Raw genomic sequence first — 19,463 nt, 5'->3', positions numbered from 1 at the left:
TCATCGCCACCGGGGAGACAAAGTCGGCCGGGCGTGGTGCTGGCCACCCACCCCCTCGTGTGCCGTGCCGGCCATCATAAATTCTCGCTAACAGCACTTGCCCCAACGGTCTGTTAAAGGCTACACGGAGGGGTGGGGGATCTTTGTCTTTGTGTGTTCCAGTGGAGGGTGGAGGACCTGGAGGCGCTGGCTCCCCTGCCGTGCCGGCGGGCTTGGTGACGCTCTCGGAGAGCGACTCCGGGCACGACGAGTGGCGGTCGCCCCGCGTGCAGTCCCTGGACGAGGTACCAGCGCCCTTCGCCGCCGTTGCCGGAGACGAGAACCGGCGGCCCCCACGGGACCGCTCCTCCGTCGACGTCGTCACGGACGCCGAGGTGCTCGCACACCGACCCACATTCGCCCGCCGTCGCGGCTCCGATCAGCGCGGTTGGCTGCGTACGGTGCGAGAGAAGTTCAACGTACATGCAGGGGGTGCTTAAAAAAAATGTTGACACTTACGAGAATTTGCAGCAATAGCACGGGAAATGTGCCTCCGGGCTCTGGAGACCACCTGGGAAAAATTCCAGGCACGTGTGGACAATGATGGCGAACAAGTAGAGACTCTTTCACGTTTTGAAGCTACTAACATACGTTTGTTATCATGTTACAGTGTTTTATCATGTTACAGTGTTATCATGTTACAGTGTTTTATCCGTTCTTTTCCAATTAAAAACGATAGTCCCATATAAGTGTTAACATTTTTTAAAAGCACCTTGTACATCAGATTCAGAATATGTATTTATACTGGAGGAGGAATCCGATAAGCTATAAAGCTCTTTTTCACAGATGTCCAGTCGGGGCACTGGGTAAGGACGTTACATCTGCACGATCTGGCAGGACATTAGGGACATCCTGGCATGAGGAAATTCATGGAAATGAGGAGCTTTCATCCGACCATCTAATAAATTCACTCATTTTATCCGCGGCAAAGGGCACGGATTATGGCTCCTGCGTGCATGAATGTGCCATGCGACTCTTGCAATCTGTAAACAAAAATCTTGAGGTGACAAGTGGTGTGCTGGAGTGAGGGCATTGTGGGAATATAATCTAAATAACGGGTGCTGAGCACATGGCCCAAAGGTGCAACATGGCAAGCGACCAGCAACAAACAGCACTGGTATAAAGAGTCAAGAGACAAAATGTTTCTTAGATTGAGAAAGGTCGTGAGAACTCAGGAAAAAAGCTGAGCAGTGCATGGAATGAATGAGAGCGATAAAGTATTTGGACGCGCAAAGTTTGGTGTGCGGAACGCGGTGTGGGTTAGAAGAAGCGGTCACTCAGCACGGGCTGCAATAGCCCTCAGTGTCCTGAAGCAGGAGGATAGTGCCGGATGCAGCCACATTTGCAAAATGTGATTTGCAACTTCGATCCTCACCTGCGTAGTGTCGATAGTTCAATGTTGATGTGCTGTGTGGTGTTGTCTTGGTGTGGTCTGGGGCTGTTTTGTTCTTGCTTTTGCTGTCTTTCCAAAGCTTGATAAATCGGACTTATATTATTGGTTCTTTCGGTAAAGTACGTAGAAGGGAAATAATAAAAGAATAAAATCTAAAACATGATTTTTTTTTTTATTATGGGTTATTTTATTATTTCTATATGTAAATTTTTAATATTACTTTATTATTTCCCTTCTACGTGACTTTACCGAAATAACCAAGAATATGAATCCCTACAGTCACGAAAGCTTTAAATCGCAATTTAAATCGGACTTATATAAAAAAAAATTATCTATTTATTTATATTTCGTGACTTACTTACCTTTTTCTCTATTTGGCACCCCTGTCGTGTGTGTTTGCATCGTTTGCTGTTCTAACTCGCTGATCCGCCCATACTGGACATCTGTGCGAAAGAGCTTCATAGCTCATCGGATTCCTCCTGGAGTCTAAATAAAGATTCTGAGTCTGATCATACAGCGTACAGGTCACCTGCTATAGAGGAACACAATTCTCAAGCCAGTCACAGCAACTCGTTCACGCGTTCCCCTTCCAAATTCCACGGGAAGGTTTCACATCGGCCACGCGTGTTGTTCTCCCTTCAAGGCTCGGCCGGGGGAAAAGCGACGGATGGACCCTGGCTGGAAAAGTCGTGAACCCGAAAGAAAAGATGAAATGCAACGCGAGCCATCGAGGAAAAATGGTCAGAGTGGCAAAGACGTGACATATAGCCGTGCAGTTCCACCCGGGGCTTACGAGTTGCCTGAGAAGAAGCGTCCACCGGCGACTTCAAATGAGCCGAGGGCGTTGAGAGAGAGAGGGGAAGACGACGACGATGAAGGGAGATCCCTGATGCCTCAGGCAGTGGCTGAGTCACCGCAGATGCCGTACTATGACACCAAGGGCGAGAGAGACGCAAGGCCTGCGGAATATACACCGAGAAGAGACGAGGCTCTGATTCAGCCACTGCACCCGCAATTACGACAAGAACAACAACGACAACAAGAACAACAACAACGACAACAAGAACAACAACAACAAGAACAACAAAGACAACAACGACAACAAGAACAACAACAAGAACAACAACGGCAACAAGAACAACAACGGCAACAAGAACAACAACGGCAACAAGAACAACAACGACAACAAGAACAACAACGACAACAAGAACAACAGCGACAACAAGAACAACAACGACAACAAGAACAACAACGACAACAAGAACAACAGCGACAACAAGAACAACAACGACAACAAGAACAACGGCGACAACAAGAACAACAGCGACAACAAGAACAACAAGAACGACAACGGCAACAAGAACAACAACGACAAGAACAACAAGAACAACAGCGACAACAAGAACAACAACGGCAACAAGGGCAACAGGAACAACAACGGCAACAAGAACAACAACGACAGCAAGAACAAGAACGGCAACAAGAACAACAACGGCAACAACGACAACAAGAACAACAACAACAAGAACAACGGCGACAACAAGAACAACAGCGACAACAAGAACAACAACGACAACAAGGGCAACAAGAACAACAACGACAACAAGAACAACAAGAACGACAACGGCAACAAGAACAACAACAAGCACAACAAGAACAACGGCGACAACAAGAACAACAGCGACAACAAGAACAAGAACGGCAACAAGAACAACAACGACAACAAGGGCAACAGGAACAACAGCGACAACAAGAATACCACACACAGCAAGAACAAGAACGACAGCAAGGACAACAGCGACAACAAGGACAACAAGAACAACAAGGACAACGGCGACAAAAACAACAAGAACAACAACAACAACAAGGACAACACGAACTCATGACGCAGCGCGGTCCTCCTCCGCATGCCGAGCAGATGCATCGTGGGGGTGGCGAGTGGCTGGAGACGCGACCCGAACCGGGGTCCGGCGCGAAGCGAGCGGACCTCCCGGGACGAGAGGGCTCACCTCCGCCACACGGCGAAGCGGAGCCGGAGCCACGACCTTGGGGCCCGATGGCCACGGACACGAGAGGCCGCGAGCCAGACGTGTCGGGGAGCCTTCGAGCGGCGCAGCCCAAAACCGGCCATCAAGGATCCGACATCGACGCGGAACACCCGGGCAGACTGCCATCGACGATAATTATCGGACCGGTGAAGTACAAGAGGGGATCCTTGTATGCGCCAGACGGCTCGGACAGCGACTCGGGCTCCAAGGAGCACCGCTTTACAGAAGGCGCCACCGCAGGGTTTTCATCCGTCGAGACGCGTCCCCCATCGGAGGGGAGCCAAGCGCGGGCACGGCCACCGACGGACGAGCACGGTGGAGGCTGCGTCTCGGGGCACGGCTGCGCGGGCTCCGCTGGAGCAGCGGCCGTGCAGCCGACACTCCCATCGCATCACGTTCCCCAAACGACCATCGTGAACGTTGTTATAAAAAGACCAAACCGCTCTAGAAACAAACAGGTGAGGTTGAGACCGGCAAAAGCGCACACGGATTGAAGCGATGCGGGGGAGACACGTTGCAATGCGGTTGATATTTTGGCTTAAAATTATGTTTTTATCTGTTCCAGATAAAGGGATTTTTTTTAGCTAAAATGCAAACTGCCTTTGCCTGTTCCCCCTCCGCATCGTTTAAAATCATTTTGTATTTTTTTGTCACGTAGATAACGCTTCAACGGTAACAAAACACGATAAGGTAAAATAATTTAGTGCGGTACATGATGTGTGTGTATATACGAACTCTAAAACGATGACAAGAGAATAGTATATTTACACTGACGCACACATACAGCTGCTAATATCACAGCATATCCGAAGAAGCAACAGTATCTTCACAAATTCAACACACACATCTATAGCAGTAATATCTAAAAATACAAAATATAGATGACAAATACCAGCATAGGATTAAATATTTTATTTACTGGCTGTTAAATAACCAAGCATGGTGTTTCAGTAACGAAACAGTAAAAGTTATGATAATTATTTGACTTTATATATAACTTTATCAATACAAAGTGTCTTGAGGCACTGCACAGAGGAATTCAAAAACGAGAGGTGATAATACTAATACTACTAATAATTATAATCTAGTAATGTACCGCAACATAAGAGCGAAACACAAAGAATCCGTGTGCTTTGTACGTAAAATAAACACCGATTATACACTAATAAACACGAACAGATTAATTACGATTCATAAACAGCCTATTCCTAACCTTTTAATCCATTGGTTAGTTAATATTACACACAGAAGCATTTTTTCCCTATTCATCGTTAACGCAATGTGGATACATTTTATTTTTGAAACGTCACCCGTAAACTCTGCGGCGAGATATAAAACGGCAGTTAATTCATTTCAACGTCATTCTATTTTGAAGGGGAGACATAAGGATGAACACGAAGGTAGAACCAAACTAAGGAGGACCCTAGGCAATAGCGCTCCATCAAAATCGACATCATCATCAGCAGCAACAGCAGCGATCCAGAGGCATCCCGGCGATGTGCGTGGCAGCAGAACAAGCTTGTCTGCATCCACGCAGACTTACCCCGAGCTAGATGCGTACGGCACGAAGAGCGAGTCTTCGGATAACGAGGAGTGCACGGACGAAAGGCCGTCTGCGTCTGTCGCGACGCAGACCGTACCGGGGGTTGCTCGCGGGAGGGGAGAGGAGGCGCTTGTGGGCAGTAGTGGTGTCCAGGAGGCTCGTTTCTCGCATGTGGTGAGTCCTCGACAAGTTGAGTAACAACAAACACTTGATGTAGTTCATTAAGCGTGAGATACTTCTGACAATGTGAATATATGTGTGTGTGTATGAGCTGTGGCAGGATTAATATAAATTTGGGAGGAACGTAAAAAAATTATTTTAATGTTATTTGAGGATTTAATAAATAGATTTTGCGGTCATTAATGCACTGCTGGATGAAGGCCTCCCCTCTCCGGGTCGGTCGTGGGGGTCGTTTGACCATACTTCACCACGCTGCTGGTCAGTGCTGGCTGGTGAAGGATAAGTTCGCGATGTCACTCACTGCTGGTTAGCTGTGGCCAGGTATCGAACTCAGGTTACCGGGTTCATAGTGCAGTCCAATAACCACTGCACCACTGCTTTTTCCAAACTCAATTTTATAGCATTACAGTATATTCCTTCATTAAATAGTTAGAAAATTATTCTAATCTCAGAGTCTAAATCACTCCTCTGCTGTCAAGGCAAACCGCAATGTCGATACACAATTGTTGAGCTACCTTTTGACAGAATATGGATGTACGGTAGTAAGACACAAACTTTCAAAAAGGTAGAGATGCTACCATGGTGTGATGGTGAGCACACTGGACTTGCAACCCACATATCACCGGTTCGATCTCTCGGCACGGCAGTTGACACGGTGGGGGGTTAGGTTTTCTAAATGTCCTCACCTCTGTCCACGAAGCCGTGGAGATGGTTTTCGTGACAGTCGATGGGTAGGTCGTGTGTGGTCAGACAAAGATTGAGCGCTCCCACCTCTTCCTAGGCATCAAGTCAGCGTGGAAAAGCTCCCACTAGTTTAGGTCCTTCAGCAGTTGTGTGACCAAGCAACGATAGGGCTGCACCTGTATTTAGTTTTAATGAGGCGAATTGTTTTGCAGGATGGGCGAAATGGAAACAAGCAAAGACTGCCGCGAGCATTAGGCAGACAGCCGTGCCAGTGGTACACAAAGGGAAACTCCGGCAACGATATCGAAGAAGCCAGAGAGAGCATGGACTCCCACGACGATGAGCCGTATCTGTCTGCCGATGATTTCCTTGCCGAAGACAGCGCGACGGAGCGTTGGGAGCAGAGTGGAGCAGAGCGACTGACGTGGAAAGGGGGACTGCTCCTGATACAGGGATCGGATGAAGCAACGGTTAAAACAATTCAAACATCCACAAAAAAGGCACCACAATGTGGCCGAGAATATTTGCAGCATGGCACTAAGGAGCAATTGAAGGTGCCTCGTGAACGCGGCCTGTCTCCCAAAATATTTGAGTCGGGAAAAGCGGAAGCAGGCGCCCGGACGAAGCAAGGTCACGCGGAACATCAGCGGAGCGCGAGACAGCAAACGGAGAGAGGGCCGCAGCGGGATGCAGGGGCCAGCTCCGAGCCGTCGCCAAGGCTGGCGGCTCAAGTCGTAAAAGAGCAACGCGGTCGGTTATCGGTGTCACGAGAATATCGTGCTGAGGCTCAGTTGACTGCGAGCAAAGCGTCGTCGCGAGACCGAGCAGACTTCCAAACGGAGGCCGCAGTCGCTGTGAACGAGGCTGAGAGTGCGGGGCCGGATTGTAGCCACGCGCTGCACCGGTCGCAGCCGATGTGGCTCGGTGATGTAGCCGCTTCGATGAGTTCAGCTTTTACGGACGAGTCAACGCAAATGGGAAAATCGCTAAAAGGTGGCGAATTAAAGTCAAGCGTTTCCACAGTTTATTCGGACGCAGCCGACAGACTGCTGCTGAAAACGCCACGTTCAGGGAAGTGTGAAAGGCAAACGTACGTGTCATGTATGGAAGAGAGTGAGTTCAGGAGAGACGCAGAAGATATGCATTTACAAATGTTTCACAAGTTGAGCGCAGACCAACGGGACAGCGGTGCATTGAAAAGCTTTGGAATGTCCAGAATGCAAGTTGAGTTAGAGATGCAAGAGGATGTGAGAAGACAAAATAGAGACTTGAGATCGGAAGTTGATTTGGAGATTGAGGATGCTGGGAGGTTCAAGGATCGCACGAGTTGGCAAGTGCAACGTGGACCGAGCGAAGTGATGGATCTGAGGAACGTGAGTTCTGTGGAAGAACACGGAGGAAATAGATTAGTTGGACAAGCCTTACACTTTCCAGATGAGGTATGTAGAATGCGTTTCCAAATAAATGCAATATTTTTGTCTTTAAATTTACGATTAACATGATAAATGTGTCACCGCGATGCAAGCATAGATTTAGATGTCCAATACAAATACGTGGGGGAGGTGCTCTAGTGAAATGGCCAGCGCACTCCACTCTGAACCCTGTCACCTCGTTTCAATTCCCCGTCATCGCTAACACGACTCAAGCTCTGCATCCATCCCATCACCAATCTGACCTGACCAGCTTGGTAAAGGGAACTACGATTTGAACTATTGAACTATGTTTTTTATTTTACCAGGTAAGACCCGCTGAGCTGTGTAGCTCATTTGCAGAAACGACCTGGCCACAAATGATCGGTCAACAAAGTTGCTTGTCGTGTGGAAATCTACAGCAGACAAATAGTCTAAACGCGTGACGTTGATTCTAAATGGGAGGGAAAAAACTGGAAGACCCGGAGAAAAATCCACGGGGATCGAAACCCACGACCTCCTGTATACCAGGCGAGGTAGTTACCATCTCCTAGCCGGTAAGACAACCCCTTATTACCAACACGGGATGGGGTACAGTACCCCCCGGTAGTGGAGGGCCTTTCTACCAGCAGTGGCATTAGGAAGCAATTGCAGGGCTGCACATTCACCTTTTTTGTTTAACTGATTTTGCACGGAGGGCAACCTAATTCTGTGCGACCTCCGTGTGGACAGGAGGAGTGTGCGAGGCTGTGGAAGGTGGTTGGCTGCTTGGAGGAGCTCGTCCTCACTCTGGACAGACACATCCCGTCGCTGGGCCAGGGACTAGAGGAGGGCACCGGTGTGGGCCTGCAGCAGCCTGGGTAAAGGCGTTTGATACACGTGCAGCGGCGTCGGTCGTGCTAATGGCACCCCACGCGCCCGAGGCTTACATTCAGGAAGCCTCTCTGGATAAGCGCCTCGGCTCTGGCAGCCGACAATAAAGCCACCGGCACATGTCTGAAGCAGGGGTGGGGAACCTTTTTGTCTGCCAAGGGCCATTTGGATATTTATAACATCATTCGCGGGCCATACAAAATTATCAACTTTAAAATTAGCCCGTTATATTTGGCCAAACATTTAATTAACTACCCCTAGTGTGATGGCTGGAACTGCTTCTCTTTGGTAAGGCGCGTGATGTTAGCTGGTATTGATGATGTTTGCTACTCGCAACTGCTTTTCCAGGTTTGCTACTAGATTTATTGAATTTCGAGTCCCGCCTGCGGTTGCCTTGGCAGGGCCACATTAAATGATTTCGCGGGCCTCATACGGCCCGCGTTCCTCACCCCTGGTCTGAAGGGTGGGCGGCTACAATCGTGGCAAACAAAAACATCGTTGAGGACCCGACCGTGGATGTGCCGTGATTATCTCTCTTAGCTGATCGCAACTCCTGGCGGCACACAGTCCACCAGGCCACCTCCTTCTTCGAAGATACCCGCAGGGCCCGTATGGAGGACAGAAGGAGAAGGAGGAAGAACCATGATCCCTCAGCACCCATCCCAGATGAGACCTATACTTGCAGCTGTTGTGGCAGGACCTGCTTGTCCCGCATAGGCCTCTTCAGCCACCAGCGTGCCTGCAGAAGACGTGGATGTCCTTCCTAGATCTTCGTTCGCGAAGCCAAGCCATGATGATGATCTCTCTCTTGACGGCTGTAGTCCACACTGTGGATGTGCGTACACGTTGTTCCATGAATGTACAATTCAAGACTCACCAGCCTACGACTGTGGTAAAGCCCAAACCATCCAATGCATCACCGATGAGTGCGCCACCCATTCACACCTTGGCGGCATTGCTGGAATCCACTCAGCGTCTACTGCCGCCTTGGATTGGTTGAAGGACCTTAACATTCAACTAGGACATCATCGATACAAACTGTTGCTTTCATGCAATACGAAAGAAAAAGAAGATAGCATCACACAACGCTGTACATTAATTATATTAAAGCACTAAATCCCATATACAGTCACTACCAAGCGAATGAAAACCCTACTACCAGTAAACAAAAAATTCTTAGGCAATCGCACCAAAATGAACGGAGTAAAAAAGTAATAATACGACCATATCAGTGCAGAGATTAACATCATTTCGCAATGACTGACGCTGAACGTTCCGATGACTTCTGAACCCCGTAGGTTGGTCGAGGCAAGTGGAGGAGACTGTGAACTGGGAGAGCTGATCGTGGAGGAGAAAGAAACATGTTCGGAGGTAGCTCGCTCCTTAAACTTCACCTTTCACCTTATTCCAATTCCCACCTCTCGCACTGCTAGTAGACAAATTAGTTTTGTGTCTTGACTTGTGAAGTGTTTTTGAAAGAAAAAAAACCCAACAACAACCTCAGCCTCTGGTGTGTGTGTGTGTGGGCATTCGTGGTATCCTCATCAGGTTAAAAGTTACTTGGAGAACCTGAGCAAAACGATAAAGCGTCACTTGAAAGCCACTCGCCAGAACGCTGCGGGCATGGCCAGCGGAAAGGTAACGAGCAACGGCCACGCCGTCGCGAACTCCTCTGCGTTGCCGGCCACTGCCGCCCGTCGCTCTCTTTGCCGAAGCCTCACGCGCACACGCGCTGTGTTTCGTCTGTCCCGGATGAAAGGAAGCCATCACGGGCGTGCCCTTGCCGCAGCTTGGCACGGAGCTGATAGAGCACTACACGCACTCCATTGCCAAGCTGCTGGAGTCCTACCTGCACGCACAGGTACCTGTCACCTGACGTGGGGCGCGCTAAGGTTGTCCTGGGGTCACGTGGACTGGAATTCAGGCTCACGGTGGATTTAAGACATGGGGAGTATAGCGTGGAGCTCAGGATCAGATAGAGTGGGGGTTTGCAACGCTTTAATTGAATACATCCCATTTCAATTGGTAATGTGCCCATTGGATTGGATAAGCGATGGCTATGGCCATCAAGTGACTGTGTGTAGTGTGCAATGTTTGACTGCTCGCATTCACATGAGGGTCACTAGAAAGGGATCTCAGGGGTAGTTCTTTGGTATCCAATTCCACGGGCCAGTCTCTGAATATGAAGGGCCGCGCTTCATATGAAGGGCCGCGGCGTTGCAACTCGGCTGCCCGGCGACGGTAGCCGCGGCCCGTGGCCAGATGAGCGACGCCTCCCTCCAGCTACGAGCCGTCCACGCGCAGCCCCCGTAGCTGAAGAAGCTCCCCAGAGGCACCGATGGAGGCTCCCTCACAACGGCAGCCTCGTCGTGCCCCACGAGGGTCGAGCGCGAGTGGGGTCACCGACGCCGGGCCCCCCTGCCCGTGACGCCGCACGTGGCCAGCTCGACGCCGCAGCCCGACGACGCGACGCTGGTAGCACGGCCGGAGGGGGGGGGGGCGATGCTGGGGAAACGGCCGTGGAGTCGGTGTTCATGCGGTCTTTATGCGGTGTCGACGTAGTATTGATGCGGTGTCGATGCGGTATTCATGTGGTGTTGATGTGGTGTCTATGTGGTGTCGATGTGGTATTCATGCGGTGTTGATGCGGTATTCATGCGGTGTTGATGCAGTGTCAATGCGGTATTCATGCGGTGTTGATGCGGTGTCGATGTGGTATTCATGTGGTGTTGATGCGGTGTCGATGTGGTGTCGATGTGGTATTCATGTGGTGTTGATGCGGTGTCGATGTGGTGTCGATGTGGTATTCATGCGGTGTTGATGCAGTGTCAATGCGGTATTCATGCGGTGTTGATGCGGTGTCGATGTGGTATTCATGCGGTGTTGATGCGGTGTCGATGTGGTGTCGATGTGGTATTCATGTGGTGTTGATGTGGTGTCGATGTGGTGTCGATGTGGTATTCATGTGGTGTTGATGTGGTGTCGATGTGGTGTCGATGTGGTATTCATGTGGTGTTGATGTGGTGTCGATGTGGTGTCGATGTGGTATTCATGTGGTGTTGATGTGGTGTCGATGTGGTGTCGATGTGGTATTCATGTGGTGTTGATGTGGTGTCGATGTGGTGTCGATGTGGTATTCATGTGGTGTTGATGTGGTGTCGATGTGGTGTCGATGTGGTATTCATGTGGTGTTGATGTGGTGTCGATGTGGTGTCGATGTGGTATTCATGTGGTGTCGATGTGGTGTCGATGTGGTATTCATGTGGTGTTGATGTGGTGTCGATGTGGTGTCGATGTGGTATTCATGTGGTGTTGATGTGGTGTCGATGTGGTGTCGATGTGGTATTCATGTGGTGTCGATGTGGTGTTGATGTGGTGTTGATGTGGTGTCGATGTGGTGTCGATGTGGTATTCATGTGGTGTTGATGTGGTGTCGATGTGGTGTCGATGTGGTATTCATGTGGTGTCGATGTGGTGTCGATGTGGTGTCGATGTGGTATTCATGTGGTGTCGATGTGGTATTCATGTGGTGTCGATGTGGTATTCATGTGGTGTCGATGTGGTGTCGATGTGGTGTCGATGTGGTATTCATGTGGTGTCGATGTGGTGTCGATGTGGTGTCGATGTGGTATTCATGTGGTGTCGATGTGGTGTCGATGTGGTGTCGATGTGGTATTCATGTGGTGTCGATGTGGTGTCGATGCGGTATTCATGTGGTGTCGATGTGGTGTCGATGTGGTGTTGATGCGGTATTCATGTGGTGTCGATGTGGTGTCGATGTGGTGTTGATGCGGTATTCATGTGGTGTCGATGTGGTGTTGATGTGGTGTCGATGTGGTATTCATGCGGTGTCGATGCGGTGTCGACGCGCCGTCGGTGGTTGCCGTGCAGGCTGCGCTGATGACCGCCTCGCGGAGCAGCGTCGCCCAGAGGCTGGAGTGTGAGTGCCTGCAGAGGAGCTACGACCAAGCCTTGGCCCGGCTGCAGCAGATCAAGGTGAGACTGCCTTGCAGCTAGCCCGCACCTCCGATTAGCACAAAATAAGTTCAACACACATACAGACAAGCTAGGCCGAACCGCTCGGGGTTCGGATTGTTCGGATAGTGTGGGTAACAGAGTCAAGTTAACCCTCAATTGGGATTTTAGTCCGTGACCATCTGATTTGTGACTGACGCACTCTGCCCCAGCCAAACGGTCAAAGAAGCAGAGTCTCAAAATACATTGTGATTCACACTGCTGTACAACTGAAGCATGCGTAGCAAGCCAACAATTTAGGTGATAGGCCTTATTCAGCACATTGAAAAACAACGGGAACATGGAAGATAAAGTGTTTGTCCATAACAAGTGTTTAAAAAAACTGTGATCATTCATTGATATGCAATGTGTATTTTCCAAGATTATCTATATCTGAATATTTAATTTCACATTTTGAAAATGGGCCGTGACACTGACAGCACAGTTTGTTATCTATGTGTTTAGTTTGTTGTCCTTCCCCTGCACCTCCGATGAGCATAGTTGGCCACGTACGGTGCGAAAGAAGTTCAACACACATACATATTAGAGTTGAGTGACTCAAACCCTGCAGCATTTTCAGCCGTATCTCAATGCATCGGTCAACCGAGGCTGTCACTCAAACCTGACAGGTGCACTTGTGTTGTTGTTGTTTTTCACTATAATTGCAGAATTCTCATGGAACCGGTGCTCGTGTTGTTCAGGTGGAGGTGATCGGAATCGAAAAGGAGATCGAAACCACCAAGGAGCGCGGCAGCGACATGCGGAACAGGCTTGACGCAGCGCAGGCCGAGGCTCAGAGGATGAGCAGCGAGATCCTGGAGATCAGCGGGGTGCGGCTTGCCATCATCGTCAACATCGTCCTCTTCATCATCATCATCGTCGTAGTCGTAGATCATCCTCAAATTCATTATCAGCCTCATGATTCTAGATTTGAAGTTTTTCTGACTGCAAGGATTCATACTCGTTGGTTTTTTCGGTAAAGTCATGTAGGTAAAAAATAAAATAAAATAAATGAAAAAACAACTAATTGTTTCGGAGGCAACACAAGCTTCCGTCTTCAGGTGGAACCGTCACAGCAAAATAATTGATGCAGTAATTTTGCTGTGACGGTTCCACCTGAAGACAGAAGCTTGTGTTGCCTCCGAAAGTCGTGATTTTATTTAGTTGTTTTTTCATTTATTTTTATTTCATTTTTTAACTACGTGAATTTAGCCTCGTGATAATTTTCAGCACCTCCAATTAGCACGGTTAGCTACGTACAGCACGAAAGAAGTTCCACGTACATTATCATCATCATCATTAGCCTCGTCAATCATCATCATCATATATATATTTTACATTTTAACCGTGTACCTCAACGCACATTACCCATCAATTGCCATCGGCCACGATGGTGTCGGGGCAAACAGGGATTGGCCACCTCAAATCTATATTTACCAGCTCACGTTCAAACACAGCCTGAAGTCAAATCTCTCGGAGCCGGACTCTGCCAGCAGAGCTCATGGTGGACTGAGACAATGGGTCGACTCGTTCCCTTGGCCTTGTCAGTCGAGCTCTGCCAGTGTGAACCTTCCACTCTCTCGATTTTGGACATTCAGTTTCAAAACAAGTTATAAAACAAATACTTAGTTCGTAAAAAAGTTCGTTATTAAAAAACATAATTCCATCCCTCCAAGTCATGTTTAAAGAACGTTGAGAATTGGTTGGAGCCAATCTCCACGAATGAGCCTGAGGTGGTGGTGACAATGTTATGCTCTTATGGTCATTAAAAGACCAGCCATTAGACAACAACTGCAGATGTCCCGCAGCTTGATATCCCCAAACCGCAAGCCTAGTTTGCAAAGCTAAGTTGTAAAAAAGAAAACTAAACAGAACAGAGGTTTAATTACTGCTGCGAGTTTGTATCAAGGCGCACCTCATGCTGTGTACACAACCACCGAAAACACATTTCACACTAGTCAGTAGGAATGGTCCAAGCTCCCAATGAACTTGAGCTTGGATCGGATGGGATGGGCTGACGGCTGGCGGTGTCAGACTGGTGTTGGACTTCTTTGGATTCTTTTTTTCATTCTCAGGAGCTGAGGGAATCGGCCAAGGAGTGTGAAGCTCTGGAAACAGACCTGCAGACTGTCACTCAAATAAACTCAGAGGGAGTTATAAGGTAAATATTGTAACGACTCGTCAAATAAACACCACAATTCCTGCGCAAATAATAATTCGGGCTACTGTTACTCATCAGCTATACTTACTGTTCAGTACCTACCAATATTCACATTTAAGTGTGACGATTTCAGTGCTACAAAGGTCAACGTTTTTGAACTGAGCATCGAGTGGCCAATCAGGGCTCCTGACCTTGCGTGCTGCCGGCCCGACCCCACGACCTGGCGCGTGTATCCCGCGCTCGTAACTCATCCTTCGGCCCTCCGGTCACTTTGTTTATCACTTGTGGAGAGCGCCTCATCGGTGTCCCTTACACAAAGTAGTTACGATTCAAACGCACCATCGTCAACGGGGAAAGGGCCCTCTGCGGCTAACATGAATTGAATTGCAGAGGACCTGGCTGGGACAGAGCTCTCCTGGAGAAGCGAATCAACCTTCTCAACGACATGCTGTCCTCGCACCAAAAGAAGATCCGAGACCTGGTGGCCCAGGTAGGCCACGAGCAGCGTGCAAATCAATAAAAGCTACCGAATTGCTGGGAGGCCCAACCGAGAGCGCGCGACGAGATGTCATCCCCGCCCACTTTTACATAACCACGCCCACAAAATCGCTACTAGCCCCGCCCAACTTCCCGAAGGTGGCCCCCATCCGCTGCTGCTCATAAGACCCCACCCACTCTTCTGCCAACCCCACCCACTGCTTGGATAGCGCCCCCCCCGCCACACCCCACCTTTGCCCATAACGTGAGTTGAGCACGAGGCCAGAAAATGTTAAACCAGGACAAAATCCTGATTCTAAAAGATGCTTTGTGGCAACTGGGACAGGCGGTTAAATAAACAGGGCTATCGTGGTGGCCAAACCAGAACGTCTGGTAGGCATTAAAAGTAAAATTGCGTGCGGTGAAAGGTGGGCATTAGTCGTTCGCGAATAGAGGCTTGTTTCATCCACTGACCCCACGGGAGATCTTAGGGGCCTTGCCACCACACAGCCAATGGAATATACTCTCCATCTTGACCACCTTCATGACATCAGGGCGAGAGGACACTAGCCCTGATGTGCGGTGGCTTGGTCGTGCTGGTAGGAGAGAGTCCACGTGTGTGAATGTGAACCCACGGTTCTTTTGGTGTGTCCGGCTTCTTGCTCCAGATGGAGGGGATGAGGTCGAAACTCGGCGAGGAGAAGATGACAAATCATCAACTGACGACGGAGATCTCGCAGCTGAAGTATGAGGTCAGACAACGCTCGAACGTGACGGATGCAATGTCACAATTGAAATTAGGGATTATATTACATTGTTGTTACTGTGACGTGTCAGTGCGCAGCTGTAATCTGGTATTTTGTAAATGATATCAGCATGGCTTTTTTACTCACTGATACAGTTCAATGCTGTGGCTGACAGTCCTTTCAAAAGGCAGCCAGTTTGTGTTATTGGAGACGTAAATTAGTTTTGCCGTGATTGGGATTCATCAGCATGCCGAACACAGCGATGTACTACCACTGAAAGGCCACGGATTCAAATGGGCGATGACTGATTAAATATATGGCTGTGCGGGTAGCATCACTCTGCAAAATAGTAATGCAAAGTGGGTATGTGGACTTCCTGACATGCAGTCGATATAATGATTCATTCCCTTTGCTATTCATCACAATTGATGTTAAGGAGAACTCAGTTGAACCTCGTGCCAGTAATTTTGCTAAAAGATAGGGAAAGTCAACACTTTGGATAATCAGGGTCTATCAGGAATAAGATAGACTATAATACAAAATAATTTAATAACATAGGCAAGAACACTCTCGTATGCATGCAATGCATTTTATTTTATAAATGTAAAAAAAAATTATACACTGAATAATTCCGAACTTAAGAGATTAGAATTTATAGGGACTCCTCTAACTACGAATGAGTTCGGTTCCAGAGATCTGTTCGTAAGTCGATTTGTTCGTAAGTCCAACTTTACTCCAAACATATATCGTAAACACGGGGAATGGCTTTAAAAGTTGTATAATCTCCTGTAGATGTAGATGCCACTGGTTCTTCACGTTCTGCAGATGTAGATGCCACCACCGCCATCTGTTGCGTGACGGTTGAACTTACGACTCTCGGTCTGAACAGGCAGCTGGGCATACGGACAGGTTTGTTCGTATCTCTAAATGTTCGTAAGTCGAATGTTCGTAAGCAGAGGAGTCGCTTTACTTAGGCAAATGTAACACGAGTTTCTGCTCCTCAGATCCACGAGATGAAGTTTCTGGTGGAGTTTCTGGAGTCTGAGCGTGAGCTGGAAAAGAGCAAACTGGCCACAGGGTTTGTTGTTTATTCCCCCTCCCACCTCATATAATATGTTCGTGCTTTAACTACGCACACGCCGATTGTCAAAAGCAGAGGGACTTGTTGTTTAGGGCCAGACGGTCCAATACTCTGTGCATCCCGCATCGTCATCATCGTCGTCATTATCATCGTCATTATCATCGTCATTGTCGTCATCCTGAACTGGTCCTGGGCCTCCCCTAGGTCGACTCAGCCTCAAATGAGTATCTCGTGCGGTGTGTAAATATTGCCACTAGGGAGCCAAAGGCGGCCGGGCGTGGTGTTGGCCACCCACCCCCTCGTGTGCCACAGTGCCGACCTTCATAGGTGCTCGCTAACAGCACTTGCCCCAACAGTATGTGAAGGCTATACGGGGTATCTTGGTCTCTTGTCAGTTGACCCTGGGGGCACTTGTCAACGCTGTGCCGCTCTCTGCCCAGGTGGGATGGCGTAGAGAGCAACAGCGGGCATGCGACGCCCGTCGTTCCACCTCTCCCAGATGCCACCGCCGCCGTTCCGAGCCAACCCAGCCTGCCCGGCCTGCACAGCCAGCCCGGCCTGCCCAGCCTGCCCGGCCTGCCCTTCACGGAGGAGGCCATCGCGGAGCCCATCGCGGAGCTGAGCGTGGCGCCGGACGTGAGGATGGGAAGTGAGCAAGCCCTGGAGGTGGACGGCGATGCCCTCTCCTCCAGCAAATCTGTTCAAACTGACCACACGGAGCCCGTCCTCGTGATCTGCAAGGAGGTATGGTCGAGGTAGTGGCTGTTCTCGCGACGAATGTAGGTGTGTCGTCCCCCACTTGTCAGGCCCCCAAAAGAGTCCAAGTGGTTTGGCTTGTTACCAAGGGCTTGATGTCATCAAACGAACATAACACTGGGAATGAGCTTTCATTTTTTTGGACGTGCCTGTATTTGTTCCTGGCCCCACAAGCCAACCCCACTTACACGCACGCACCTACCCACGCACCTGCCCACCCACCCACGCGCCCACCCACCCACCGACGTGCATGCGCCACGTCCCGTACGGTGACTAAATGTGCCGTCCTCTTCCGCAGGAGCTGGACTGGGACGTTTCCCCGCTGGATTTCTTATTCGACCACTGCGAGCGGGAGAGCGACCTGCTGATGGAACGGATCCAGCGCCTCGACTCCTTTGTGCGCGTGCACATGGCGAACAGCCGCTAAGAGCGACCGCGTGCCGAACGCCGAGAGAGCGCGGCCCCATTGTGGTTGTTGGTGGTGCCCAAGGGTACCGCGGGTAGCTACGGCTAAACCAGGACTTAGGCCCTCCGCCCCGCCTCACCCCACATACCGCGTTGTGCCAGTTTATTCGCTCGCATCATTCAAACGCAGCCTCTGCAGGAAAACTCCTTCGAGCTAGAGCCGGCGAGAGCGGCGCAAGGTCACGGCTGCTGTTGTCCCCCCCCGTACTTCCAATTAGCACGGTTGGCTACGTACGGCGCGAAAGAAGTTCAACATAAATACACAAACATAACACTGATGTCAAGTCCATCGCCTTGCGTTCTCTTTTGTTTCAGAGATTGATATTCACATACACACATATTTCACTTACCAATAATTTTGTAGTATATACTTTAAACAAAAAATCCACCCCCACAAATTTATTTCAGCACTCCCCCCCCTTTCCAAACATGTTTTCTCCCACCGTCTGTGGTGGTGCTTGCGCAAGACGCACACAGGCAGATGGGGAACCCCCCCCCCCCCCAGAGCCCGCTGGATGTACGCGCGTACACGCCGGTGCAGATGCAACTTTTACAATTGTTGTATATCCACTAATCTTGTTTGATTAGAAAGCAGCTTGCAGAGCTCCACCTTCACCTTTGATCTTAAACGTTTCAGTTCTCAAGCGTCTTTAATGAAATGCTGGCTTTTCCATCTCTCCACTATGCGCTTAGGCTTTCAGCGGCGGTGCAACGTGACTGCTACATTATTAAATAGGACCAGATAGCTTTGCAGCAGTAGCAAAAATAAGGTAATGTTGGAGAATCCGTAGCTGAAAGTCTTAATATGCAGGCAATTTACAAAACCAAATGCTGGTTGCTCGTAAAAAAGTGGTTAAAACTTTGGGTGAATATACAATCGTTGTCTGCTTTTGGGATGGTTCATGTTGAGTGTTGAAAGTTTGCTACTTAAAAAAAAACGTACTAAATATTTTTTTGCAGATGTTGGCAATAATGGACATGGAAAATAATAAGTGATGCAAAATTCCAATATTTACATTAGCGCCCTTGTGTGCCATACATTGTCATGTCGCTCTATGCGTGCAGTTGCTAAGGAGTACAAGTATTAACAATGCCTTGTTTAAAACTTCCGTAAATTTTTGGCCGATAACAGCATGCGTGTGTGTGCGTGCCAAGAGTAGTCGATTGGGTTACATACTAAGGGTTTCTACGTAAGATTATAATTGGTGATTTGTATTTGCAATTTGAGAAATTATTATGCATCGTCGTTTATTTACAGAAACACGAGCATGACAAATGTATGGCACCTCTTATAGCATGCATATCGAATATTATTAGATTTTAAAAAATAAGTGCACATTTGTATTGTCAATTGTTGAATAAAACACTTCATAAGATGTAACAATTTGTAGTTTATTTTATTATAAATCGTTACAGGGGGGTCATCTGATGGCGCAATAGTCAGCACGCTGCACTACGAACCCCGGAGTTCGATTCCTGGCCACACCTCATGACAGTGGGGAGAGAAATCCTAATCAGTCCTGGGTCCTTCCCCCTTTGAACCTGCACTGACCGGCACGGTGAAGTGTGGTCAAACAACGCCCATGACTGGCAT

At 49.0% G+C, this 19,463-nt stretch overlaps 1 protein-coding gene across 3 annotated transcripts; it reads left to right on the top strand.

Annotated features, from left to right (window-relative positions):
• Positions 1-75: 75 nt before the first annotated feature.
• On the top strand, positions 76-19,155 carry LOC133343883 (uncharacterized). 3 transcript variants are annotated; one of them, XM_061553851.1, is made up of 16 exons: positions 76-374; positions 2,076-3,938; positions 4,856-5,197; positions 6,100-7,326; positions 8,029-8,156; positions 9,468-9,540; positions 9,718-9,807; positions 9,929-10,030; positions 12,061-12,165; positions 12,885-13,013; positions 14,259-14,344; positions 14,735-14,834; positions 15,490-15,573; positions 16,572-16,645; positions 17,089-17,392; positions 17,703-19,155. In XM_061553851.1, exons 2-16 carry the CDS (start codon positions 2,100-2,102, stop codon positions 17,829-17,831), a joined length of 4,812 nt encoding a protein of 1,603 aa, XP_061409835.1. In that variant the 5' UTR covers positions 76-374; positions 2,076-2,099; the 3' UTR covers positions 17,832-19,155. The 3 variants fall into 3 exon arrangements, with proteins under 3 accessions (XP_061409835.1, XP_061409834.1, XP_061409837.1); XM_061553850.1 differs by having other exon boundaries at positions 12,852-13,013; XM_061553853.1 differs by lacking the exons at positions 14,735-14,834; positions 15,490-15,573; positions 16,572-16,645; positions 17,089-17,392; positions 17,703-19,155 and having other exon boundaries at positions 12,852-13,013; positions 14,259-14,691.
• The last annotated feature ends 308 nt before the right edge of the window (positions 19,156-19,463 follow it).

This window comes from Lethenteron reissneri, chromosome 18 (genome assembly GCF_015708825.2).
Source record: "Lethenteron reissneri isolate LAM-NWPU_2019-01 chromosome 18, ASM1570882v1, whole genome shotgun sequence".
NCBI classification, from domain to species: domain Eukaryota; kingdom Metazoa; phylum Chordata; class Hyperoartia; order Petromyzontiformes; family Petromyzontidae; genus Lethenteron; species Lethenteron reissneri.
The sequence above is the reverse complement of the archived record's forward strand: the minus strand, read 5'-3'. Positions and strand labels throughout refer to the sequence as shown.